The 27,854-nt window shown below is 35.5% G+C and overlaps 1 protein-coding gene across 1 annotated transcript in view; it reads right to left on the bottom strand.

Moving 5' to 3' along the window:
- ARID2 (AT-rich interaction domain 2) overlaps positions 1-27,854 on the bottom strand; it is a 176,080-nt gene that overhangs the window by 2,689 nt on the left and 145,537 nt on the right. The window contains exons 17-20 of the mRNA XM_046011910.1: positions 13,346-13,484; positions 13,169-13,254; positions 10,734-10,857; positions 10,555-10,646 (exon numbers count right to left, since the gene is read on the bottom strand). Coding sequence (XP_045867866.1) covers positions 10,555-10,646; positions 10,734-10,857; positions 13,169-13,254; positions 13,346-13,484 — 441 coding nt within the window. The remainder of the gene's footprint in view (positions 1-10,554; positions 10,647-10,733; positions 10,858-13,168; positions 13,255-13,345; positions 13,485-27,854) is intronic.

Raw genomic sequence — 27,854 nt, 5'->3', positions numbered from 1 at the left:
AAGGTACCTCAAAAAAATTAAAAAAAAAATTGAAATACCATATGATCCAGTAATCCCACTACTGAATATTTACCAAAAAAGAAATAAAAAAGCTAATTTGAAAAGATATATGTACTTCTGTTCACCAAAACATTATTTACAATAGCCAAGGTATGGGAGCAACCTGCGGCCAACCACAGATGAATGGATAAAGATGTGGTATATAAACACAACAGAGTATCACTCAACCATGAAACAAAAGAATGAGATCTTGCCATTTGCAACAACATGGATGGATCTAGAGGGTATTATGCTAACTGCCAAGTGTCAGAGAGAAAAAGACAAATATATAGTTTCACTAATATATGGAATCTAAAAAAATGGAGAAAACAAAATTCTAAAGTGTTTAAAGAAAAAATACATACTTCCACACCCAGTAAAGTTAATATAGTACTGCAGGAAGAGGAGGAATATGGGAAGTGACTGGTTTAACCTGTTCAGTTTATAGATGAGTAATTTGAGGCCATCCTGAGGTACCCCAAACTGAAATGATTTTCTAGCTAAACAGTAGTAGCAGAATTAGGGAAGACCATCTGAATATTTGACTTTTCTCCGTGGTACATTTCTAAATATGGGAAGACTGCCACACATAATTCTGTAACAAGCTTCATTCATGCTTCTAGAAAATTCAGATCATATTTCTAGAGTAGTCAAATTCATAGACTCAAAGAGTGAAATTGTGTTTACCAGGGGCTGGGGGTGGGGAGAAGGAAATGAGGATCAATGGTCATAAAGTTTCAGTTAAGCGAGATGAATAAGCCTGAGAGATGCAGTGTGCTACACTGTACCTACAGTCAACCATAACATGTGATACATTAATAATTTGTTATGAGGAAGATCTCATGTTGTGTTCTTGCCACAATAAGGCAAAATTAAATAAAAATTCAGATGTCAGAAAACAGCTGGAGAGAAATAAGATGGTTGCTTTTTTTTTTTTTTTTTTAAAGATTTATGAGAGAGAGAGAGACTGGGAGCACATGTGTGTGGGAGGGACAGAGGCAGAGAATCTTCAAGCAGACTCCCTCCTGAGCATGGAGGCTGATGCAGGCCTCAATCCCACACCCATGAGATCATGACTTGACCCGAAACCAAGAGTCAGATGCTTAATCAACTGAGCCACCCAGTGCCCCTAAGATGGTTGCTTTTAAGGCATTTTTATATGAAAAAAAAAAATTATATTCTAGAGATGATTCAAGTTTCTTTCCCTTCATTAAGTGAAGCTTATCACCTGAAGGAGACATTACCCATAAAAACAGCTATTTCTCTTTAATTTATAAGCTTAAAAAAGAAATTTTCTACCCCTAAAATTACAATATTGATGTGGCTATGTATATAAAGAAGAGAAATTATAAAAGTGAGCACTGTCCAGCAAAATAAAACAAAACAAACCCACAAAAAACAGAGTGAGGCTGAGGGGCGAGGAGAAAAGTGGTAAAAATCAGCCCGAAATGGAAAGATGAAATAGTTATATGAAAAGAAAAGTGTAGTAAAATGTCAATGGTAAGCTAGATGATGGTATGTATAGGTGTTCACTGCAAAATTATGTGAAGTTTACTTTATGAGTGAAAACTTTTACATTTTTAAATGTCAGAAAAATGTCAGAAAAAAAAAATCAACCAGCATGAGATTACCCAAGAACTGGAGTGCCTTCATTAAAATAACCTTAGGTAAAAGGAACTAAAGAGGAAGCAGCTTGACTTCTAAATTTTTTTTTAATTTTTAATTTTTAATTTTTTTATAAACATATAATGTATTTTTATCCCCAGGGGTACAGGTCTGTGAATCGCCAGGTTTACACACTTTGACTTCTAAATTTTGAATGAACATTGTAGGGAAACAATTTATGGGAAAAGACACAGAAACGCAGAGCCAAAATTGAACACATGGGGATTGTACCATTTTTGCCATATGAAAGCAAAAGAAGTAAAACAACTGTAAAAAACAAAAACAAACAAACAAACAAAAAAAACTAAAAAGGATACTGGGGCCCTTGGGTGGCATAGTCGGTCAGGCATCCACTCCTGGTTTCAGGCTCAGGTCATGATCTCAGGGTCATGAGACTGAGCCCAGCGTCCACTCCCGCAATCAATGTAAAGTCTGCTTCAGAGGCTCTCTCCCGCTCCTTTCGTCCCTCCCACTTATGTCCTCTCTCAAATAATAAATTAATCTTTTTTTAAAAAGGAGATTAAAGACTAAGGAATTGAGCATCTTTCATGTTTTTTGGTTATTTTGATATTTGCTTTTATGTAGTTTCCGTACTGTACATATACTCCCCCAAATGGCTAAAACTAAAAATTTTTTAAATTATAATACCAAGCGTTGGCAAGTATGTGGAGCAACTGTGACTCTCGTACATCGCCGGAGGGAGTACAAATTCATAAAACCTCTTTGCAATTGTTTGGCATTATGCACTCAAGTTGTAATATCCTATCAATCACCAATCCTTTGTAAAGGCTCAAAAGAAACATATACAGATTTGGTCAAAAACATGTATATAAAGTTCATAACACCATTATTCTTAATAGCTCCAAAATGAAAACCACCATTATGCCTACCAAAAGTAGAAAGGAAAAAGCAAATTTGAGTATATTCTTAGAACAGAATTCTATACTGCAATAATACGAACAAGGTATTGCTGCAGGGAACACAATGCATCTCACAAACAATGCTGAATAAAAAAGCTAGTACAAAAGAATGTACACCATATGATTCTACTTGTATACAGTTGAATCAGGCAAAATTCTGTGGTGTATCATCAGGGTCATGGTCCCATTGAAGAAAATGGGATAAATTACAGGTGGGGAATCAAAGGGGCTCTGTGGTATTGGTGTTCCTCTATTTCTGGACTTGAATGGTTGGTTATGTGGTGGTTTTCTATGGTAATTCACTGGGCTTTACACTTCTGTTTTTTAATATTATAGGTATGATTTACTTCAAAAATTTATTAAATGAATTTTTAAATGAACTATGAAATTTCTACAATTTCATAATTTCTAAGAAAATTCTACAATTTTCTTCGGGGAAAGAAAACAAAGATACATGCACCCACCCCTATGTTTATTACAGCTTTATTTCTAATAGCCAAGATATGGAAGCAACTCACTGCCCATCCACAGATGAATGGATCACAGAGATGTAGTGTGAGCATATGTGCATGCCCACACATATTAGAATATTACTCAGCCATCAAAAAGGATGAAATCTTGCCATCTTGAAGAATATGGATGGACCCAGAGGATATAATGCTAAGTAAACCAAAAAAGAGACTCTTAAATACAGAGAACAAACTAGTGGTTGCCAGCAGGGAAGTGGGTTAGGGATGGGTAAAATAGTTAAGGGGATTAGATGTACACTTATATTGATGAGCACGGAGTAATGTATAGTAGAGCTGTTCAATCACTACACTGTACATCTAAAACTAACACTATGTAAATTATACTTCAATAATAAAAAATTATAAAGTGGGATCATATTATTTTCCCTGTATAATTAATTGACATTTTGATAAGGAAAAATCTTTCAGTTGGAAAAATTTCACCAATCACAATAATTTTTCCACATGATAAAATGTATTCTTTTATTTTCATGTCATATGGATAAAACTAAAAGACTAAATTTAAATCATCAGGATGACTCTAACAATTTTTTTTTTTAAGATTTTACTTTTTCTTTAGTAATCTCTACACCCAACATGGGGCTCAAACCCACAACCCTGAGATCAAGAGTTGCACACTCCACCAATGGGGCCATCCAGGCACCCCATAACAATTGAATTTTTGATACAAATTAGTATCTTTTACTTCTGGAGGTTTTAAAAAATAAACACTCACCAGATAAACAAAATATGCCTGTTTTGTTGTATAAAATCGTATTCTTTCAATTTCAAATTTCAAGGTTTTTTTGATATGTTTAATAAAGGATAAACATTGTGTCACTTTAATAAACTTAATAGATAATGAGATATAATTTGTAAGCATTAGTGAAAACAATTTAAGACACAAATTAGCAGTTTGAATGCAGATTTTTCTCCATTCCCTCTCAAAATAGTGCCAAAATGAGTTAAAGAAAATTTTCAGGAGAAACTAAACCAGAAAGGCAAGGCATAGGACCAATGAAACAAAGACACAGTGAAGGCTGGGGGTGAGGGATCAATCAGACAAAAAACAGGACTGGGTGAAAGTAACATACTTAACACAGTGAGGTCCTCCTGGTCCCCTCTCCCATTCTGTGTCTATAGCAAGGAATTGACCCTCCTCCAAACTGTCTACCTCTAAAGGCAAGAAAATCAGAGATTTTTTCCGTAGAGAAATAATGTCTCTCCAGAGACTGACATTTGAAAGACTTCTAATAAACAAATTGGTTCATTCAGAGTCAAAATGGCAATCACCAGTGGCAAGTGGAGATCATGCCCTCAAAGCTTCTAACTGGCTTGCTGGTACTTCCTTCTTAATATAGAAAATGAGTTCCAAATGCTCATTTGAGGAATTTAGAAGAAACAGCAACTATACTTATAGGAACAGAAGAACAGGGTTTAGTAAAATGGCAACAGCTGGCACTCAGAAAGATCTCTTAGAAATGCAAGGAGAGCCTAAGTAAAAGCTCAATAGATTTGATGATAAAGTCAAAGAAATTTCCAGGAAATACATTAAACAGACAAAATGAAAACCAAGAGAGTAAAGAAAATTAGAGGATCAATCTATGAGGTCTAGCATCCAAAAAAACAGAAGTTCAAGAAATGGGGAGTAGAAACAATGGTTGACAGAGAATAAAAAAAATTTTTTTTTAAGAAAAATTCCCATTATGGAAGGACTTGAATCTTCTGACTGAAAAAGGATCCACTAATAAAATGCCCATTTGAATGATCACAACAAAACACCTACACCAAGACACATCATCATAAAACTTCAGGATAGCAGAAAGTAAGGTAAGAAAAAAAGATCCTAGGGATGCCTGGGTGGCTCAATGGGTTAAGCCTCTGCCTTCAGCTCAGGTCATGGTCTCAGGGTCCTGGGATCGAGTCCCGCATTGGGCTCTCTGCTCGGCAGAGAGCCTGCTTCCTCCTCTTTCTCTTGCCTGCCTCTCTGCCTACTTGTGATCTCTCTCTGTCAAATAAATAAATAAAATCTTAAAAAAAAAAAGAAAAAAGAAAAAAAAGATCCTAATAGGGGAGAAATAGATCACAAATACAGGAAAGGGAACCAGGATGTTATATCCTTCTTAAGAGCAAAGCTGCATGCTGGAAGACCTTAAGAGCAATGCCCTCACAGACTTCAAACAAACAAACAAAAAAAAGATTTTTTGGTCTAGAATTCTAAATCTAGCCAAACTATCAGGAGTAAAAATAAAGACATTTTCAGATATGTGGGGTTTTAAAATTATTAGAGGATATGCTTTAGTATGAGGAGGGAAAAAAAAATCAAGTAAAGGAAATAATTCAGATTCAAGGAAAAGGGATTCAATATTGAAGGAACTCCCAAGGTTGATATACTGTAAATGGAATTATTCTCTTAATTTATTTTTCAGACTGTTCATTATCATGTACAGAAAAGTACCATTTGATTTTTAAATAGTACCCATGTATTGTTTTGATAAAAGGTATATAAATCAAAAGGATAAATATATTATAATTCTTCAGAGTTCAGACTTAATCAGAATGGAGATAAACTGGATTTAAACAGTTTACATTATTCAAAGAATCAGATTCTGAATTCCAAATTTTAAACATGCTGACATTTCATATTGTTCAGTACACTATGCTACAAAAATGAAGGTAAATTTCCACATATCTTCTGATCAAAGTGCAATTTTCTTATCACTAACGGAGTTGGCTTCAGTCTAAAAAAAAAAAAAAATCATACCCTGTTACTTATTCTACTTTCAGATGAGAAATCTCAACAGGGAATTATCTTTTGCAGCTATCTAATTTCCTACACTCTCTTCTTCACACATATGTTTTGCCAGATTCTGTCAGTATTCTTGCTTAACAAAACTCCACATCACTGGAGATGTCTGAATGAAGTTCTACAGTTCAACCTTCACTGGGAGTATGAATGGTAAGAATTTAATGGATTGTTTTCATTCTTTCAATTCTATTCTTTATTCAATTCAATTATTCAGTACTTTCAATTCTAAGATCATAATAACTGAAGATGCCAGAAGACATTTGGAAGGTTTAAATATAAAATAACAAAATCAATAACAAAACAAAAACAGTAAAACAAAAACTTCTGGCTCAATAATTATATCTAGCCCAAGTGGCTCTCCTATAGTTTGAATGTGAGGAAAAAGTGCCAAGAAAAAGTTATAAAATTACTTTTAGAATTCCAATTATCTACACAAATTCCAGATCAGAACTCTAGAAAAGAGTGAATTTGTGAGACTTCTTTCCTTCCACCTGTCTATCAATCAAATACTTACTGAATTCCTATACATTCCAAACAATATGCAAGGCACTGAGGACACAAAAATGAAAATCAACATTCAATCCCTGCTTTCAAAGACCTCACCACCTAGGATGGCGATATGGAATACGTGAGGTGATAGAGAGTACCTATGGTGCCTCACATAAGAAGCAGGCTAGTGAGGAAGACATCAGGCAAGGAAGAGGTAACCCCAGAGCTGAATCTCAAGGATGAAGAGAAAGTAGAGATTATCTACCACATATTAAGTACTGTGCTAGGTGTTCAGGCTACAAAGAAACACAGAGAAAGTCTACACATAGGTTAGCAGGAGAAAAAAGTCATATAAAAACTACTTCAAAGACTATTTACTTATTCACCAGAGCAAGAGAGCAAGTGAGCGAGCCTGTGCATGAGTGAGAGGAGCGGTGGAAGGAGAGATTCCCAAGCAGACTCACGGCTGAGTGCAAGCCTGACGTGGGGCTTGATCCCACAACCCATGAGATCATGACCTGAGATCAAAACCAAGAGTTGGACACCTAACTGACTGAGCCATCCAGGTACCCCTAAAACCATTTACAAAACATAAAATTGATGTTATATCTCTTCAACAAATGATGTTGGGAACACTGGACAGCCACATGCAGAAGAATGAAACTGCATCACTTTCTTACACCACACACAAAAATAAATTCAAAGTGGATGAAAGACCTAACTATAAGACAGGAAACCATCAAAATCCCAAGGGAGAAAACAGGCAGCAAACTCTATCACTGTGGCTGGAGCAACTTCTTACTAGACGTGTCTCCAGAGGCCAGGGAAACAAAGCAAAAATGAAATACTGGTGGGACCTTATCATGATAAAATGCTTCTGCACAGTGAAGGAAATAATCAAACAAAACTAAAAGGCAACCAACAGCATGGAAAAAGGTATTTGCAAATGACATACTGGATAAAGGGCTCGTATCCAGAATCTTTAAAGAACTCATCAAAATCAACACTCCCAAATCAATAATCCAGTTAAGAAATGGGCAGAGGACATGAACAGACACTTCTCCAAAGAAGACATACACATGGCGAACAGACACATGAAAAAATGCTAACATCACTCGGCATCAGAGAAATACAAATGAAAACCACAATGCGACACTACCTCACACATGTCTGAATGTTTAAAATTATTAACTCAGAAAATAATAGATGTTGGTGAGGATGCGGAGAAAAGGGAACACTTTTGCACTTTTTGTGGAAATGCAGACTGGTGCAGCCACTCTGGAAAACAGTGTGGAAGTTCTTCAAAAAGTTAAAAATAGAGCTACTCTATGACCCAGCAATTGCACTCTTAGGTATTTATCTAAGGGATACAAAATGCTGATTCGAAGGGGCACATGCAGCACTACCAACAATAGCCAAATCATAGAAGAAGCCCAAATGTCCACTGACTGATGAATGAATAAAGAAGATGTGGTCACAATGGAATATTAACTCAGAAATCTTGCCATTTGCAGTGACGTGGGTGGAATTGGGAGTGTATCACGCTAAGCGAGGTAAGTCAGAGAAACAAATACCATATGATCTCACTCATAAGTGGAATTTCAGAAACAAAACAGATGAACATAGGGGAAAGGAAGGAAAAATAAGATAAAAACAGAGAGGGAGGCAAACCATAAGAGACTCCTAACTGTAGAGAACAAACTGAGGATTGCTGGAAGGGAGGTAGGGGATGGGCTAAATGGGGGATGGGTATTAAGAAGGGTACTTGTTAGGATGAGCATTGGGTGTTAGATGTAAGTGATGAATCACTAAATTCTACTCCTGAAACCGATACTACACGATATGTTAACTAACTTGAATTTAAATTTAGAAAAACAGTAAAATATTGAGAACGTCCAACAAAATGTTACCAGACAGGTCACAAAAATAGAAAAGAATGAACTTGATGGGGAAGGGAATACAGCACAGGAGACAGCTCACAAAAGCTTCTATCTGAGCTGAATCACAAAGGATTTCCTGATATTCACCAGGCCAGCACCATAGGGAGAACAGCATTCTAGGCAGGGAGAATAGTATGAATGTTAGAACCAAAGGTACAAAAGTGTGACCTGAAAGAGTCTAACTTTTTTTTTTTTAAATATTTTACTTATTTTTTTGACAGACAGAGGGAGAGAGATCACAAGTAGGCAGAGAGGCAGGCAGAGAGAGAGGGGGAAGCAGGCTCCCCGCTGAGCAGAGAGCCCTATGTGGGGCTTGATCCCAGGACCCTGAGATCATGATCTGAGCCAAAGGCAGAGGCTTAACCCACTGAGCTACCCAGGCGCCCTGAAAGAGTCTAACTTGATTAGGAATCTGTACTGGCTTCTCTGGGCTAAAACTGAAATGTAAGCTATGAAGCACAAGGAGGGTGGAGAGGAAAGCACAGTGAGAAAGGCAGTAAGAAACCATGTTATGAATGAAGAAGAAAGAAGCTGGTGTTCTTGTATGGTGATGAAACCTTCATATTTCTTTCTTTCTGAAAAACTTCGCTCATTTTTCTATTTGAATGTTAAGAATTTTTCTTATTCACCTGTAAGAACACTGGATACACTAAATATAGTAAATTTTGCATTGCAAATACTGTTGTTTAAACTTTAGTTTTATTCATCTTTAATTTACAGAAGTTTGATATACTCAAATTCATTGCTTTTTTTTTCCCTTTCCTTTTGTAATTGGTACTATTGTTTTCATGGTGGGAGAATTCAGCTGGAAAGTTACTGCAAGAAACATAAAAGAACTAAGAAGGCAAGGTACCATTGGGGGTGGGGGAGGAGAAATAAGTTAGATGCAGGACACATCTGGGAGATGGGACTACTAACATGTCTGAGGAGAAAAGCAGAGAGAAAGTCACTAGCCAGAAGGCAGGATGTTTCAGAAGATGATTTCTTTTTCTTTCTTTCTTTTTTTTTTTAGATTTTTATTTTTATTTATTTATTTGACAGAGACACAGAGAGAGAGGGAACACAAGCAGGGGAAGTGGGAGATGCAGGCTTCCAGCTAGGTAGGGAGCCCGATTCGGGCCCAATCCCAGGACCCTGGGACCATGACCTGAGCCGAAGGTAGATGCTTAACAACTGAGCCACTCAGGCACCCCAAGACAAGTTTTGGGAGCAAATATCATTCTTCATAGACAGGATCTCGGAGGGCTATTCTCTTGCAAACAGAATCAAGCCCTAGGCCAACAGTGTGGGCTCCCAGGACAGTCAGGGTGGTCCAGGAGAGCTTAGGACAGGCTTCCTGCACCCCCTCTCCAAATGGCTCTCCACCTCTTCTGCATCTTTCTAGCCGCCCCACTCTCAGAAGATAATTTCTTGACAAAAGAGCCCAAGGTGAGTCAGTTGAAGATGTAGAAGGAATACTAGAAAATTAGAGACAATCTCCAAGGGAGATAAAGTCCAAAAGGCATCAACAGAACTTTTCACATTTGCTCTCTCAAGGATTAGAGTTATTGTTTCTACTTTCTACAGATCTATAAAATCCCGAGTTTTTTTTGCCTAAGTCCATTAAAAAGTATGTTTGGTTTTTTTTGGAGCCGAACATAGGGCTTGAACTCCCGACTCTGAGATCAAGACCTGAGCTGAGATCAAGAATCGGACACCTAACCAACTGAGCCACCCAGGAGCCTCAGAAAGTCAGTTTTAAACTCCAGAGCATTAGGGTGAATCTTAGCAATATCTTTGACTCTGACGGCTTCAGGAAAATGCCAATCACCAAATTAAATTCCTTCCTAACGCCACACAATTCAAATGACACGTGTTTATTTCCCAATTCATTCCTCCCCCCCACCCCCATAAACTTCTAAGGTTTCTCTTTAGTAAATCTACTTTTTGCTCTAAATGCTATGGTCAGCAAGAAAATTAACCTAATAAAACAAATTAAAAGATCACCTTTCGGCTGTTTGAACTTTGACTTTTTTGGCTTTTAAGAGATCACGATGGCCTGACCTTGGCATAAGCTTTTGGACATATTCACAAAATTGTTGAGAAAAATAGTAAATAAAAACACAGATATCTAATCTTATTAACTAGCATGTAAAAGTAAAATAATCTAAATTCTCTCAGGCTATGGAAAATAGATTACTCACCTGCGACCACATTCTGAATATTTACCAATATTTTTTAATATTAAGGCAGCTGTTAGTCGGATGTGTTTAGTTATTGGTCCCTCTTTTTCATCCTTAAAAAGAAAGGAAAAGAAAAGAATAAAGATCTAAATCACACAGTGCTCACACCTTTACAGATAAGGCTTTCAAGGCTTGCTTACTGTAAAATCTCGAAAGACAAGGTTTCTTGATCCTCTCCTAAGAGCCATCAGGGCAGCACTGGGATGATTCACAATGGCCTTCTGTGCTCTAGGAGTTGAACTTGTGCCCCCTACAGCAGGCTGCCTAAGTTGAGGAGAGAGAGAGAGAGACTGTTAACACAATGTAACAGACAGACTGACAAGGATGACAAACCTGCCAGCCCCAGGGTGGTTACTTTGAAACTGGATACAGATAAATCAAAGCTCCTATGACCCAGCATTAATGTTTACTTTGTGTCAGGCTAGGCAAGGGGCTCTTAGTATCAAGGTGAAGCTGCTAGTCTTTTATTTCCAATCTAAAAAATTTAAAGCAAACAACAGCTGTTCTGGTGCAGTTCACCTTTAAAGTTACTGTGCCAGTAAGCATGCAATCAAAATCAATACAACAGGGTATCAAAGCTGTGGAGTTCACATCCTTGAATGTAATGTGAAGATTTTAACAAAGAAGAAAATAGTCTACAATCTGAGTTGCAAGTTATTTTTGCTAAACAGTATCTAAGAGTAAAATAGTATTACCAAAGAATGTGTTGATACAGGGATAGGTTATCCAGAAAAAGATAACCTGACAGTAACAAGAAATTAGGTTAACCACTGTATTTCAAGCTATTACTTTGTTACATCATCGTATTCGTCATCATTATTTGATAATACCAATCAATCCTTTCAGTGTATTTCTACTGTCCTTTATGGAAGATACGGAATGGAGGAGTGCAGAGACAGATTTTATATAAAAGATTCAAAGTATGCCAGATTTCCTTGGTTAAGGAGAAAAAAATCAGTATCTGTTGCATTCTCATGAGGCAATGGCGGGAAGAGCAGTGAGCCGCACGTGAGGAAATGTAGTTTGGCATGCCGACTACCCGTGTGACTTCGGAAATTACCACTTGCCCCTCTGTGCTTCAGGTTGTGGAATGTGGGGTGATTTCTGGCACTTTTAAATATAAGTAAACTAATTCTGAGTGTAAAGCAATCTTAACATTGTAAACCAGTTCACATTCATATCTAGATATACGCCTACAGATAACAGTATCTATATATAGATTCAACTGTTATTGGATGTTAGGTATAAGTGACAAAGATTTTTGACTGATTGTAACTGACATCCCAAATAACTTTTCCCTCAAATTTAAGCAAAACCAAATATATTCCAACATATTCTTATACACTACATAATACATACAAATTAAGTACAGTGGAAATTATAGAAAAATATACTTGGCAGAAAAATGACTTTCCCCTGCCTTTAGGATACAATCCAAACTCACGACTATGGCTTATGAGACTCTCAGCTAATTACTCCTCACTCTTTGAGTCGCAGTTTGGATGAATTTTCTATCAGAGAGCCTTCCGTGGTCTCCTAGGTTGGTTTACATGGGCTCTCACAGTGTCCTGAGCATCTCCTCATTTTAGTAATGATTATACTAGATAGTCAGAATTACTTATATCTCTCATTTGATCTCTAGACACCGAATAGCAAAATGTACATTGGTCACATATACCTCATACCACACTTTAGTGCCTAGCACACAGTGGATGATCACTGAATAATAATGGAATGAAAGAAGTATATAAACAGCTTGTGTTCCCATACTTCTAGTCCTTCTTCCAGAATTTCAGTTCTGTGAAGATCTGAAGACTAGATCCTGTTCTTAGAATTCTGTATCTCTGGCACAATGGCAAGTACACAGCAATATCTCAATAAATGGTGACAAATTAATATAGCTTCACATTTTGAGAATTAAACATATTCTTTAGGTTACGGACTCTACAACTAAAGGCCTCAGTTAGACAGAGGAGGAGATAAATAAGAAATACTGGGTATTTATGAGATAAATGCTGGGTAAATCCAATAAGGCTTTTATAGGAATCTACACCCAACTAGACAGAACTTGAACTACATGCCTTATAAGTATGGGGCTCATGAAATAACAGGTAAATGAACAACCATATAGTAAATGTGATATGTATACAATCCTCACACGACACCCTGACCTGTCCTCAGAGGACTGGTTGTAGGAAGAAATCTCTTCGCCATTATCAAATACATATTCAATTACTCTCTCAAAGGACAAAGAACCATATATACATTTCCAGTTTACAAAGCATTTTTCAAATATCATCTGTCATCACTTCTAATGACTTGCATACAAATTAGATACAGCTAAATATAGCTAAAAAGTCCTAACAGACTATGCGTTCTAGCCAGAATGAAAAGTGCTCAGAGAATTCAGGCAGTAGGAATAGGGTCGCATAGCTGGTTAACGGTAGAGCTCAACTAGAACCTAGGTCTCTGGTCACCCAATATGCTAAGCTGTCTTTCACTAGTACTATGTTTTGCCTAGTTCCTTGACTTTTCTTTTTGTATGTGCAATGGGAAGTAAACTCATGTTTCTTACTTGGTAGAAGATTTTTGACTTCCCACTTGTCCTGGTTCATCTTGTTTTAATCCTGCAAGCAGGGCATCTTTTGAACAGTGCTTATCCTTTTTGAGAAAGAGGAAGTAAAAGAATATGCATCAAGATCTTTAATGCAACCAGGCGAGTTACTGACCAAATAGTATGAAGAAAGTGTACCTGTAGGTGGGTAATAAAAGAAAACCTCTGTCGCTGAAAAGGTTCACAACCTTCCCAAAGACATTGCCCTGGATATACATCCTTGCCTCCGTGTTCAGTTGCTGCATGGTAGAAAACCTGTGAGGGTGTCTGAAACCACCTAAAAAGAATAAAAGTAGTAGAAATTTTCTGGCATTTGCATATATTCTTTAAATCAGAAGAAGACTTGCTCTCCTAATACAAAAGCCCCAGAAATACTAGGCATAATAGTGTAGGCAAAGCTCGCATTCATTTCATTTCCAGGAATATTTTGAAATTATTTTGAAAACTTCTCTTTATATTTCAAAATCAAATTATTCAACTATACTGAAGACTTCTGGTAATTTAAGTCTATTATGTTTCATTCTCAATTCCCTACCTTCAATGAAAGTCAGCTAAGAATCTCTTGAAAGTAACTCATATGTCATTTTAAAACACAAGAGAAAACTATTTTACAAACAAATACCATATTCTCTTATACATTTAGAAGTTGCTTAAGCACTTACGAGACCTCATGTTACATATAAAAACTCTAGAATATTAGATCCAACAGTCTAAATGCTACAAATTCTGTAAGTCTGGCTTTTTAGCTGAATTCACATTTTGTTTGTCCATGTTTAAGAATCCACAGCCCTCATTTCTCTAACATCATACCCTACTCATACCTGGGGGCTTAACAACGTACAAATGTCTGAGCAGGTATGTGGCAAGGATACAACCTAAAGAAAGTCAGATACTATTTTCCCTTATTTATTAGAATATATGGCAATGAAAGAGAATACTGGAATCGAGACAGTAAAAGGCTTCAATTACTAAATAGCAACTCAAATATTTGCATAATCAGTAACTTTAAAGTTTATGGCAGAGCTCTTTTAGGACTTGATTTTTTTATGGATATCATAAAAGTATGTCTGTATTTAAACCAGTTCTTGGTGTGTAGTATATATATGATAGAAATTTTAAAATAAATTTTAATCAAGAATAATTGAATATTGAATTATAAAAGACAATGTCAAGAATCATTATACCATTCAAATACATTCTTATACAAATGCATACCAAAAGTTTATTGTGAAGCTGTCATGGCTTGGAAAAATTATGTTAAAAAGTCCAAAATACCCAAAGCAATCTACAGATTCAATACAATCCCTATCCAAATTCAAATGGCATATTTTGCAGAAAAAGAACAATCTTAGTATATGTGCTGCCGAAGCGAGCACCAGAAAAAGAACAATCTTAAAGTTTATATGGAAACACAAAAGATTCAGAACAGCCAAAGAATCTTAAGAACAATAAACCTGGAAGCATCATGCTGCCTGATTTCAAATTATATTACAAAGCCGTAGTAATTAAAACAGTATGGTATTGGCATAAAGAGACACACAGATCAGTGGAACAGTACAGAGCCCAGAAATAAATCCACACATATATGATTGATTAATTTATAACAAAGGAGCCAGGAATATATGTTGGGGAAAGGGGAAAGGAAGTCTCTTCAATAAATGGTTTTGGGAAAACTCAATGGACACATGCAAAAGAATGAACTGAACAACTATCTTACACCATACACAAAAATTAACTCAAAATGGATAAAAGACTTGAGTGTATGACCTGAAACTATAAAACTCTCAAGAGAAAACACAGGTGGTAAGCTCTCTGCTATCAGTCTTGGCAATGATTTTTTTGGATTTGATTTGAAAGTAAAGGCAACAAAAGTAAAAATAAACAAGTGGGACAATATCAAACTAAAAGCTTCTGCACAACAAAGGAAACCATCAACAAAAGGAAAAGGCAACCTACTGAACAGGAGAAAGTATTTGCAAATCATGTATCTAATATGGGATTAATATCCAAAATACATAAAGAACTCATGCAACTCAATAGCAAAAAATAAGCAACTCAATTGAAAAACAGCAGAGAATCTGAAAAGATATTTTTTCCAAAAAAGACATACAGATAGCTAACAGATGAAAAGATGCTCAATGCCACTCATCATCAGGGAATGCAAATCCAAACAATAAGATATCATCTCACACCTGTCAGAATGGCTAGTATCGAAAAAAAAAAAAAAAAAAAAAGACAAGAAAGTGGCAAGTTTTGGTGAAGATGCAGAGAAAAGGGAACATTCGTGTACTATTGTTTGGAATGCAAACTGGTACCGCCACTGTGGAGAATAGTATGGAGGTTCCTCAAGAAATTCAAAATAGAACTACCATATGATCCAATGAATCTACTTCTGGGTATTTATCTGAAGAAAATGAAAACACTAATTATAAAAGATATATACATCCTTATATTAACTGCAGCATTATTTACAAAAGCCAAGACATGGAAGCAACCTCAGTGTCCACTGATAGAGGAATGGAAAAAAAAGTTGTGGTATATACATATATAATGGATTACTCAGCTATAAAGAAGAATAAAATCTTGCCATTTGCAATATCATGGATGGACGTAGAGGGTATTATGCCAAGTGAATAAGTCAGAGAAAGACGAATACCATATAATCTCACTTATATGTAGAATCTTAAAAAAAAAAAAACCAAGCTCATAGATAAAGAGACTGGTGGTTGTCAGGTCAGGGATGGCGAGTGGACAATGGGGTAAAGGGAAAAGATACACACTTTTAGTTATAAAGTAAGTCATGGGGATGTAAAAAAAAAAAAAAGAGCTTACTGTGTAATTAAAATTATATCTTTAGTTTTGGAATCTCTTTCAATTTTCAGTACAAACAATGCTATTTCATTAATATGAAATAAATATGGCTGGAGCTCTAATAATTGTCACAAGGAGGCACTTCTTATTTTGTTTTTAGTATCTTACCTAAATACTACAAATTATTAATTGAAAGGTGAAGCTGTTTGTACACACACCAAAACCCAAATGTACTACTACTAGTCACTGGTCAAAATGATACCTGATTCTAGAATATTTCACAGTACATTAAATGAATCAAGTTTATTTACAACATACAAAATTGATGAATTTACCAGTGACAAAAGAGATAAAATTAGTGCTTCTTTAAATCAAATCACTAAACTTATGAAGCTGTATATATGTACAGTTTTAAGATCACAGGGATTTTCAAGTGTTCATCACTTCACCTGCCCTGCACAGAGTTTATTATTTCCCTCTTATCTACTACCTTTCCCTTCTATCCTAAGTCTCTTTACTATTTATCTAACTACTCAAGTCATACAAACCATTCATTGACTGGTGAAGGTACAATTACTAGTATAACTAAGAATGGAGCTGGTTGCAATGATCATGTAAGGGTAGAAACGAGTTACAGCTTCCAAATACATTAAATGGAATATCTGGATTTTTAAAGCTTAAATGCAATTCCAGTGCAAAACAGATAGTGAGTTTGTAGAATGTTACTGTTTTTTTGGGGGAATGGGATAGGGAAGAGATAAGCTGGGATGCCACTACTGTATGCTAGTGTGTCTAGAACAATTTTCCTTACTACTACCTTTCCATCAATAACCTACCCCTGCCACCCAAAATAAACAACATGTTCATTTAAAGAAACCAGAAAAATTCAAGTATATCTAAACAAAAATAAAAATTCACTGTGATTTAATTGCCCAGACTGTTAACATTTTTGTATATTTCCTTTAAGCTGTACCCCCTGCCGTGTGTCTTTGTGTGTTTTTACACAAAACAGGGACTGTTACTCATAAAATTTGATAAACTGCTGCCACAGTATGGCTATATGTACAATGAAAAGAATGCCTTCACTAAGATACTTTTACCTGCTAAAAAACACTGCAATAAAAATACATTCTCTGGCATCTCTAACATGAATAGCACACCCCTCCTTTGCAGGGGTGTGGAATCACAACCACAGGTGGAAGCACTGGACAAATAACATTTCTGAAACTCATTTTACTTACTGGTAATCTATCTTTCGGGATGGTCATGAGGCTTAAATTTGATACATGTAAAGCCATTTGGCAAATATCAGGCCAACGATAAATAAGAGCTATTATCATGATCATTAGTAGTAGTAATAGCAGTAGTGGTCCCACTAGTAATCTACTGTCTTTTCACCTTGTCTATCCTACTAATCTCTACCCGGAGACGTCTAATAACTATTCCAAAGTTGCCAAGCCTTGCTAAATAAAGTTTAGTCAACCTCCAAATTAATGCTCCCGATTACCAAGTGATTCTCGTCATTACAACTTATTCTATTAATTTCTGCTCCTGAAAACATTCCCTACAAACCTGCTCCCAACTTTTTCACCTTTTGTTAAACACTAAATTTCAATCTGATTGTTTCAGAGTTTGTGCCCCTCTATATAGGTTGAGTCTGTAAATTTAGGGATATTGCCATATTGGTTAAGCATCTGAAAAAAAAAAGCGGCTTATTCCTGAAAGAATTTAAGTTTATTCTATTAGAGCTGCCCTAACTTCCTTTTCTTCTGTATTAAATTTTCTGTCATTACTCATAGTTCCCCCTTCTCTTGGATCTTAAGTAGTCACTATTTCCAGGGTTAATTCCTTCTTGTATATCCCGGAATCTGTTACAAACCTTCATCAACGACCTCCTCTTTTGCATCTTCTATCTTTTCCTTTCTACTGAACCCTATACTTAAGTGTAATAATATATACACTACTCCAAATAAAAACAACAGAAACAACAATCTTCCTTTGATCTCATTACTGTCACAAAAGATAGGAACTAGATATACAATATCTGGCTAAGTAATGATAAATTTAACCAATATTTAATGCATTTATTACAGTAACTATACCTGAAAAATTTTTCTTCATCATTGGCCATCTTTCAAAGGTACATACTATTTTCAAATACATCATCAATACAATTTATAATGACTATTCCCCTGCTCTTTACATAAATAGCTGCAGCTAAAGTTCAGGATTAGCCTTTACTCCTTTATTTAAATTTCCTTCACCAAATTCTTTTTTCCTTCAGCTGTTTGTTTCAACTGAACAAATATTTGCATAAGGCTACTAGGTGCAAGTTTGTGGATTCTACGTACTCTAAGCAGCTGCTTAAGGCGACACTTTCTACTTAAAAATAAAGCCATTATACAATGGTTATTACTATCACTTTTCCTACCATCAATCAATTTCTTATGCATCATAAACACATAAATAAATGAAGTAAACAAAGCACACTTTTCCTACTACCTTAAAGATTTTATTATTTAAAAGTCTGCAATCGATGCAGGTTATACATATGAATAACACATATTATGATATTTTAATAATTTACCACATTTAAAAAGAACAGTTTAGAAACAAACATCTGTGGCTATAAAGCTATGATTGTTTCCTTTGTTTTTAAAATATAAATAAAAGGGTTGAAAATAGCACTTTAGTTCAGAGAGTTTCAATTAAAGTTTTCTTAGCTGCTGAAGTTCGTGGCAGGCTGTTTTTCTTTAATGATTGAAAAGGATTCCATGTCCCTCTTACTAGCCCTCCTGCTGCAAAAACATTTAATTTGACCTAAAACACATGGGATATAGGTTTTTTAATAGGAAAATTCTAGTTTAAAAGTAAGATGTGCATTTAAATGTTAATAAATGCACCTAAATAATAGTACTATACATCAGAAAAACCTACACAGCAAAGACAGATTTTTAAAAAGCTATATTGTTAATTTAGAATAATTAATTTTTACCTCAACCCTTGACATCTAATTGCTTTACACAGATAACATTCTCTGGCCAAAGAGATATCAAGGGTATGCATTATTTTAAATTCAAATGAGATTTAGTCACAAGCTGATAAAATCTGGGGGGAAAAGTCCAAGCCAACAATGATGCTGGAAGGCTTACCCAATTTTATTACATATCCAATTGTAGAAGTCCAAAATATAAAAACAAAACAAAAAGACAACTAAGTTCATTATTAAAAGAAATTATTTTGCTGCCTTAACACGGGACTAAAAATTACAAGTGCCAACTGGGCAGCCCCAACCAGTACTGGTGCCCTTGCAAAACTACATATTGCGCTGCTCCAGCCCTCTGTCTGCCATCATCAGTCTAGATTCAAAGCCATAGGTAAGAGCAACTAATGACTGGCTTAGCTGCTGAAAGCAATGGGAGAGTAAGCAAGTATTTGGCTTTTTCCCTTTTTTTTTTTTTTTTTTTTGCCTTTTGTAGAAAGAGATATGTCCTGCCTTTTAGTAAGACTAAAATTCGGAAATTATCTCAAACATAGGAAAGGAATTTGGATGGAAGATAGTCAAAACCAAATGTCTTTGGCCCTTTCTCCTTCCCTTCTAAGAATTAATAATATTATAATATAAATAGTATTAATAATAATAGAGGAAAGGGTTTCTGTTTTTGCTATTTGATCCTCTAGCCCCAGCTCCTACTAACCTACTGGTCTGTGAAGCAGTCATATATTTTACACACCAAAGTAGGAAATATATCCTCGGGAATCTTGTTTAAATAAAAATGCTTTCAAAATCTGTACCCTCCACCAAAATTTTAATCACATACGAAAGTAGTATAGAAGTACCTATGCACAATTTAGGCATTTCAATAAATATGTTATACTTAATTAAACATAAGCTTGGAGATAAAATAAAAGTGAATGAATGACGATGTGTGTACTTGTCTGTTTTTAATGAGACAAATAAGGCATACAAATGAATTTGTATAAATGAATTTGAGGCTGGATACTTACACGGACTCCTTAAAAGATATGGCTGTATATCACTTCACACTCTTCCTGACAAAGCTACTCACAGCATAAAGTATCTCCCGACCTGAACTTCTTCCTTTTGCTTCTTATTTACTCTGTATTTCATATAGTTACAAACAACATCTTATCTGATTTCTATGATGGCTCTTTGTTAAAGGTGAAATTATCCCCACTTTACTGCTAAGGAAAACAAGCTTTCAAAGGAGTAACTTTCCAGAGCATACAACTATGTGGCAAAAGCTGGGATTTGAGACCAGATTTGTCTAAAGACCTAACTTTTTTCCTACTCTACTATAATACATGATTGTTTACTTGGATAATATGCATAAGTTTATACCTATATAAAAACTGAAGTATATTTTTACACCCAGTATCTATGATGCTATAAATTTTTTCTTATTTTTAATACTGGCAAATTCTGAAAGCATAGTAGGTTTAAGAGGTTACCATTGGTACATAATTCTCTTATTCTGTGAATAATTTCTAAGGAATAAGGTTATTAGTAAAATGCAAGTTAGATTCTCACCTTAGTAAATTCTATTCCCCAATAGTTTAAGTAACTCTAAAAAGGCCTTCAGCACTATTTGGCAAATTTCATATATATGGTATATATATATGTATAACTATGCATATATGTGTGTATATATATGTATAAAAGTAACTAGGTAGGAATACTTAAAAAAAGATAAATACACACACACACACACACACACACACACACACATATACTTTTGGTTTTGGGTACCATCTTTAAATACTCTTCGGTATCCAGTGTTTGGATGAATGAAGTAAAATAGAAAGTTCTACCATCAGCTGTGGAAGGAATTAGAACTTTTCCTAATAATACAAGGTTTTCATTCATTGGTCACATATAGTGAGGCTGATGTTTCCTGTTGTTCTCTGTTATTTCCCATGAGACGAATGATTGTTCAAATCTCGTCCTGATGCAAAAGTATCTTTAAGGATTATATAGTAGGAGTAAGAAAACCTTATGTTAGAATCTTTAGGAGGAATTACAACTACAAAAGGTTCAGTAGGAACCCAGTTGCTTGAACCTCAACATCACTTGAGGAGATTCCTAGGTGGTCCAGGGAGTATAAAATTTATTAGAGCAAATAAAAGTCCCTAGTTTCTACAGAGAACAGTTTCCACATTGGAAACGTTTACTGAGTTCTTCTAAATTCTGTTTGATTCTCTAATGATACAACTCTAGTATATGTGCTGCCGGAGCGAGCACTCTAATGATACAACTCTAAATATAAACATGATATAGATTACATTTCTCCCAAAGGAAAATAATTTTTGTCTTTTCCATAATAGTTATTAGCCAGATATCAATGAGAAATGATGTATTCTTTTTTTTTTTTTTAAAGATTTTATTTATTTATTTGACAGAGAGAGATCACAAGTAGACAGAGAGGCAGGCAGAGAGAGAGAGAGGGAAGCAGGCTCCCTGCTGAGCAGAGAGACCGATGCGGGACTCGATCCCAGGACCCTGAGATCATGACCTGAGCCGAAGGCAGCGGCTCAACCCACTGAGCCACCCAGGAGCCCCGAGAAATGATGTATTCTAAAAAATTGGCTTTTAGGGACACCTGGGTGGTTCAGTCAGCTGGGTGTCTGCTGAGCAGGGAGCCTTTTTCTCCCTCTGCCTACTCTGCCTGCTGCTCCCCTGCTTGAGCTCTTTCTCTGACAAATAAATAAATAAATTCTTTAAAAAAAAAACCCAAAACAAACAAAAGTGGCTTTCAAATGTCTCTCATAGCAGCAGAACCATTTTTTCAAACAAAATAGGACTTAGAATCTTTATACATAAAGTAAAAAGCAGAGATACTATGATTAAAGATAAGTTGGAGGTCCCTCTCAAATGTCCCCTTTATCTATTCAAAGAACACTGTGGCCAAGAAACAGTACTAAAAACAATGAATGTAAATTCTTGGTTTACCAGAGTCACTGAATCCTTTCCTCTTAATTACACAGAATTAAAAGAGCAGTTCATGGGTATTTTTTATTACAGAGAATTTTTTGGGTACCATTTCTTAAACAATGATCAAACACAAAACATAATCACATATACTTATATATTTCATATTTCAGTTATAAACTAATAGTCCACATCATGCTGATGATATAAAAACAAGAATAAAGATAAGGACAAGTATCTTCCAAGTTTTTGCTCAAGCCATATGAGCTTAGTAGTTGTCACTGCCATCCTCAGAACAAGAAAAAAGCTGAACTGAAAATTACCAATTCTTCTTAAATCCAGCAGAGAACTGAGGTCACAAGGCAAACTGCCTCCCTGAAACACTGGAGATAGTCAAATATAGAGAATCACAAATAACTTCCAGAGTCAGTAACCGGTAGGAATACTTAAGCAGAGATTGATGAATTGATCGGAGGTCTAGTATGGATTATCTTGAAAGATAAAAACTTACAGGAGCTGGGGGTAGGGGTGGGGTTGTGCAGCTGCCCATGCTTTTGTAAGTTTTACCTCCAAGAATTTTACCAGGATCCTAAGGTAAAGACTGGAGGAAAACTTAAGGCTTTCCAGCATGGGGAGAGTGAAGTCAGTCAAGAGCCCAGAGTGTTCTTTTCTCCTTACCAAGGGCCTCCCCTCAAGGAAAACTACTAAAGCCTTATCTGGACTAGGGGAAGGAGAATTAGATAACTTGAGCCCTCCAGATTCCCTGTCTCACATAAGGAGAGAAAAATAAAGAAAATAAAAGAAAGTCTTCTTGGGGCACCTGGGTGGCTCAGTGGGTTGGGCCTCTGCCTTTGGCTCGGGTTATGGGTCTTGGGGTTCTGGGATCAAACCCTGCTTCGGGCTCTCTGCTCGGCAGGGAGCTTGCTTCTCCCTCTCTGCCTACTTGTGATCTGTCTCTTGCTCTCTGTCAAATTAATAAATAAAATCTAAAAAAAGAAACTCTTCTTAAAGTTACAACCCTTAGATTCAGCCCACTAAAAAAAGTTAGATTTAATTATGAGATGATAGAATGCTTCTCATCTACAATACCTTATCACCACATCAACAAGGCTCCTGTTAACAGTGGATTACAACCAAGAGAGTTGTAAGATACAGGCTCTATTTAAAAATGAGCTTCAGGGTGTCTGTGTGGCTCAGATGGGTGAACATGCGACTCTTTGTTTTGGCTGGGGTCATGATCTTATGGGTCTTGAGATCAAGCCCAGCATGGGGCTTTGTGCTCAGCGGGGAGTCAGCTTGAGATTCCCTTCCTCTTCCCCTCATCCCATATGTGCTAAAATTAAAAAAAAAAAAATCTTAAAAAAAAAAATGAGCTTCTAACAAAACCCAAAGACAACAGGGGAGTGGGACATAAAGGACACTAGAAGAAACTAAAGCCTCTGACACTTAGAGCTACAGCAAACATTAAGCACAACATAATTCCTAAGCAAAAACTTAACACTGAAGGTCTCTTTGCCTTAGTTCCCATTAACTGATAGAACTTATCGGGCTTTCAAAAAAAATTACAAAGCATGCTAAATGTAAAAAAACAAAACAAAAAACAACAAACCCAAAAACCAACCAGAAACCAAACACCAAAACCTAACAACAAATCCAAACCAGTCTGAAGAAACAAAGCATGCATGAGAAACAAACAGAGATAATGGCAGAGACTTTGGAATTACCACATTGCAGACTTAACACAATTATGATTAATATGTTAAGGCTCTAATGGACAAAGTGGCAACATGAAAGAAGATATGGGTAAAGTAAGCAGAGAAATGGAGATGTTAAGAATCAAAAAGAAATGCTAGAGGGACGCCTGGGTGGCTCAGTTGGTTAAACATCTGCCCTCCGCTCGTGTCATGATCCTGGGGTCCTGGGATTGAGCTCTGCATTGGGCTTCCCGCTCAGCGGGAGCCTGCTTCTCCTTCTGCCTGCTGCCCCCTCTGCTTGTGCTGACAAATGAATAAATAAAATCTTTAAAAAAATGCTAGAAATAAAAAATACTGTAACAGAAATAAAGAATGTCTTTGAGGAATGGCTGGCTCAGTGAGTGAAACGTGTGACGATATCATTCTTGTGGGTTTGAGTCCTGTGTTGGGTGTAGACATTACTTAAACAAAAAATCTTAGGACAGCTGGGTGGCTCAATCAGTTGAGAGAAAAAAAAGGAAACATATTCAGGAACTGTGGGACAACTACAAAAGGTCTGACATATGTGTAACAGAAATACCAGAAAGAGATAAAGTGGAAGAAATATTTGAACTGAGAATGGCTGAGAATGTTCCAAAATTAATGACACACACCAAACCACAGATCTAGGAAACTCAGAGAGTACCAATTAGGATAAATGTAAAACAAACAAACAAACACACACCACTTAGACATATTACATTCAAATAGCTAAAAACCAAAGACAAAAAGTCTGGAAAATAGCTGGAGGGAAAAGAACAAAAACAAAAACCTTACTGATAGCACAACACTGGATTACACTGGATGTCTCTTGAGAAACCATGTAAGCAAGAAGAGTAGAATGAAAATTTTAAAGTTAAAAGAAAAAAAATTTATGTCCACACAATTGTTTCAAAAGTGAAGAAAAAATATTTTTTCAGATTAAAAACTGAGGGTATATTTGCACAGTAGATCTGCCTTATAAGAAATGTTAAAAGAGATTCTTTATAGAGAAGAAAAATGGTGGCCGTCAGAAACTAGGATGTTTATAAAGAAAGGAAGAGTACTGGAGAAGGAGAAAAATGGAAGTAGAATAAAATATTTTACTTTTCTTATTTTTAACTGAACTGAACTGAACTGATAAATGTTCAGAGTAACAGCAACAATGTATTTGGTGATTAAATCTTTTGGATAAGAGAAATGAATGACAGCAACGGTATAAGAACACGAGGGAAGAAGTAAGAATACTTCATTACAAGGTACCTGTATTACACATGAAGCAGTATATAGCTGTTTGAAAGCAAAGTAGATTAGGCGTAAATATGTATTTCGAACTCCAGAACAACCATAAGAAGTTTTTAGAAGAAGTATAACTGATATGCTAAAGAACTAAAACCAAACAAAGTAAAACATGTGAAAAGATACAAAACACAAGTGAATTGAATAGAAAACATTTATAAATATGATAAATATTAATGCAGCTGTACCAATAACCATTTTAAATGTGAATGATCTAAACATAAAGAGACTGGCAGAGTAGATAAACAAAACAAAACCCAACTACGTGTGGTGAGATATAAAAACACAGATTATAAAAGTGATGGAGGTGGTTGGGGGATGAGCAAAATAGGTGAAGGGGATTTAAAAGAACAAAACTTCCAGTTCTAAAATAAGTAAGTCATGGGGGTGAAAAGTACAGCATAGGGGGTACAATCAATAATACTGTAATAGCTTTGTATGATAATACATGGTAACTAAACTTAGCACAGTGAATACGTTGCATAATGTATATAATTGTCAAGTGGCTAAGTTGTACACCTGAAACAATATAACACTGTATGCCAACTACACTTGAATTAAAAAAATTTTTTTAAAGGCAGTTAGCAAAAGTTAAAGGATTGACTTATATGAGGAAAACCTGGAGGGGAAGAAGAGAAAATCATATTCAAAGTTGACAGTTGGGGACCAATAATATTAATTTGAACATTAAAATCCATTTTATACTCCACCTTGCCCCAAAAATAAAAGGACGGTGAAAGATATACCATACCAACAGTAATAAAAGAAAGCTGGAGTAACTATACTAATGTCAGACAAAGCAGACTACAGAGTACGGTTACTATCAGAAATAAAGAGGAACATTACATAATGATAAGGAGGTCAACTCTTCACAAAAGACATACAATTTTTAAGGTCTGCATTCCTAACACAAAGCATCAAAATATGAGCAAAATCTGACAGAACTGCAAGAAGAAAAAGACAAATCCACTAATTATACTTGGAAACTTAGCACAACTCTATCAGTGATTGACAGATCCAGCAGGCAGAAAATCAGTAAGGATGTATTTGAACCATCAATCAATTGGATCTAACTGACATTTGTATAATACTTTAACATCAACAGAAAATACATTCTTCTCATGCTCACATGGAATGTTTACCAAGATAGACTACATTCCAGGACATGAAATACACCTTAAATTTAAAAGAAGAGAAACCATATAAAGTATGCTCTCAGATTATAATGTAATTAACCTAAAAATCACTAACAAAAAGATAGGTGGACTACCCCAAAGTATTTGGAAATTAAACAACACACTTCTAAAACACTTTGAACTAAGTGATAATGAAATTATAACTTACCAAATTTGTGGGATATAGCTAAGGCAGTATACAGAGGGAAAGTTATAGCATGAAATGTATATATTAGAAAAGATCTAAAATCAGTAATCTTAGCTTCCACCTTAGAAAACTAGAAAAGGAACAGTATAAAAATAGAAAAAATAAAAAAAATTTAAAAATATTAAAAACAAAAATATAAAAAATAAAAAATAAAGTAGAAATCAATGAAATGACAATTTTTTTCAACAGAAAAAAATCAACAAAACCAAAAACTGGTTGTTTTAAAAGATTAATAAAGTAAATAAACCTCTAGCTAGCTTAACCAAGAGAAAGAATGAGAAATGACACCAATTATTAATACCAGAAATGAAAGTTTTTTCATTGCTACCGAGTCCATGAACATTAAAAGGATAATAAATGTTATAAATAACTCTATGCCACAAATTTGGTAATTTATGAAATGAATGGGTCAATTCTCTAAAAGACACAATCTGCTAAAACTCACACAAGAAGAATAATCTGAAAAAAAAAAAAAAAAAAAGGAAGAAGAATCTGAACAAGCCTTAACTATTGAAAAAACTAAACCAATGATTTATGGTTTCACTGATGAATTCTACGAAACTTTAAAGGAAAAAATGATAACAATTCTCTATAACCTCTACCAGAAAACAGAAGGAGAGAACATTTCCTAATTCATTACATAAGACCAGCATTACCTAATACCAAAACCATACATAAAAAATCAGAAAAACAACAGACCAGTAACTCTTGTGAACACAGGTGTAAAAATCCTCAAAAGAGGCATGTGGGTAGCTAAGGCGGTTAAGTGCCTGACTCTTGATCTCAGCTCAGGTCTTGATTTCAGGGTCATGAGTTCAAGCCCTGTATTGGGCTCTACACTGTGGCCCACTTTAAAAAAAAAAAAAAAAAAAAAAGATGCCTGGATGGCTCAGTCTATGTTAGGCGTCTGCCTTCCGTCCCAATGTCCCAGGATCGAGTCCTGCATTAGGCTCCTTGCTCATGGGGAGCCTGCTTCTCCCTCTGCCTGTTGCTCCCCCTGTTTGTGCTCTCTCTCATTCTCTCTCTGACAAAACAAATAAAATCTTAAAAAAAAAAAGATAAAAGAAAATAAATCCTCAAGAAAAATATTAGCAAATCCAGTCAAACAACATTTAAAAAAACTATACCAACAAAAAATGAAGGATGCACTATGTCGTCGTTGTGTGCCCCTACCCTGCTGCTCTATCCCCTACTTTGCTGAGCCTCTTAGGCCAAATGTAAGAACACTAAATAAATACCTTAGGATAAGATGAAAAATATGCATATTTAACTTTTTCACTGCATATGCAAAGCTGATTCAAGATTCAAAAATTAACTGATGCAATCCGTTACATCAACAGGCTAAAGGAGGAAAATCGTATGATCATATCAACAGGTGCAGAAGAAAGAAAAGATATGACAAAATCTAACACATATATATTACTAAAAACTCAGCAAACAACCCAATTAAAAAACAGGTTAAATCTGGATACCCTACCAAAGAAGATATTCA

This window comes from Meles meles, chromosome 7, assembly GCF_922984935.1.
Source record: "Meles meles chromosome 7, mMelMel3.1 paternal haplotype, whole genome shotgun sequence".
In the NCBI taxonomy this organism is placed as follows: domain Eukaryota; kingdom Metazoa; phylum Chordata; class Mammalia; order Carnivora; family Mustelidae; genus Meles; species Meles meles.
The sequence above is the reverse complement of the archived record's forward strand: the minus strand, read 5'-3'. Positions and strand labels throughout refer to the sequence as shown.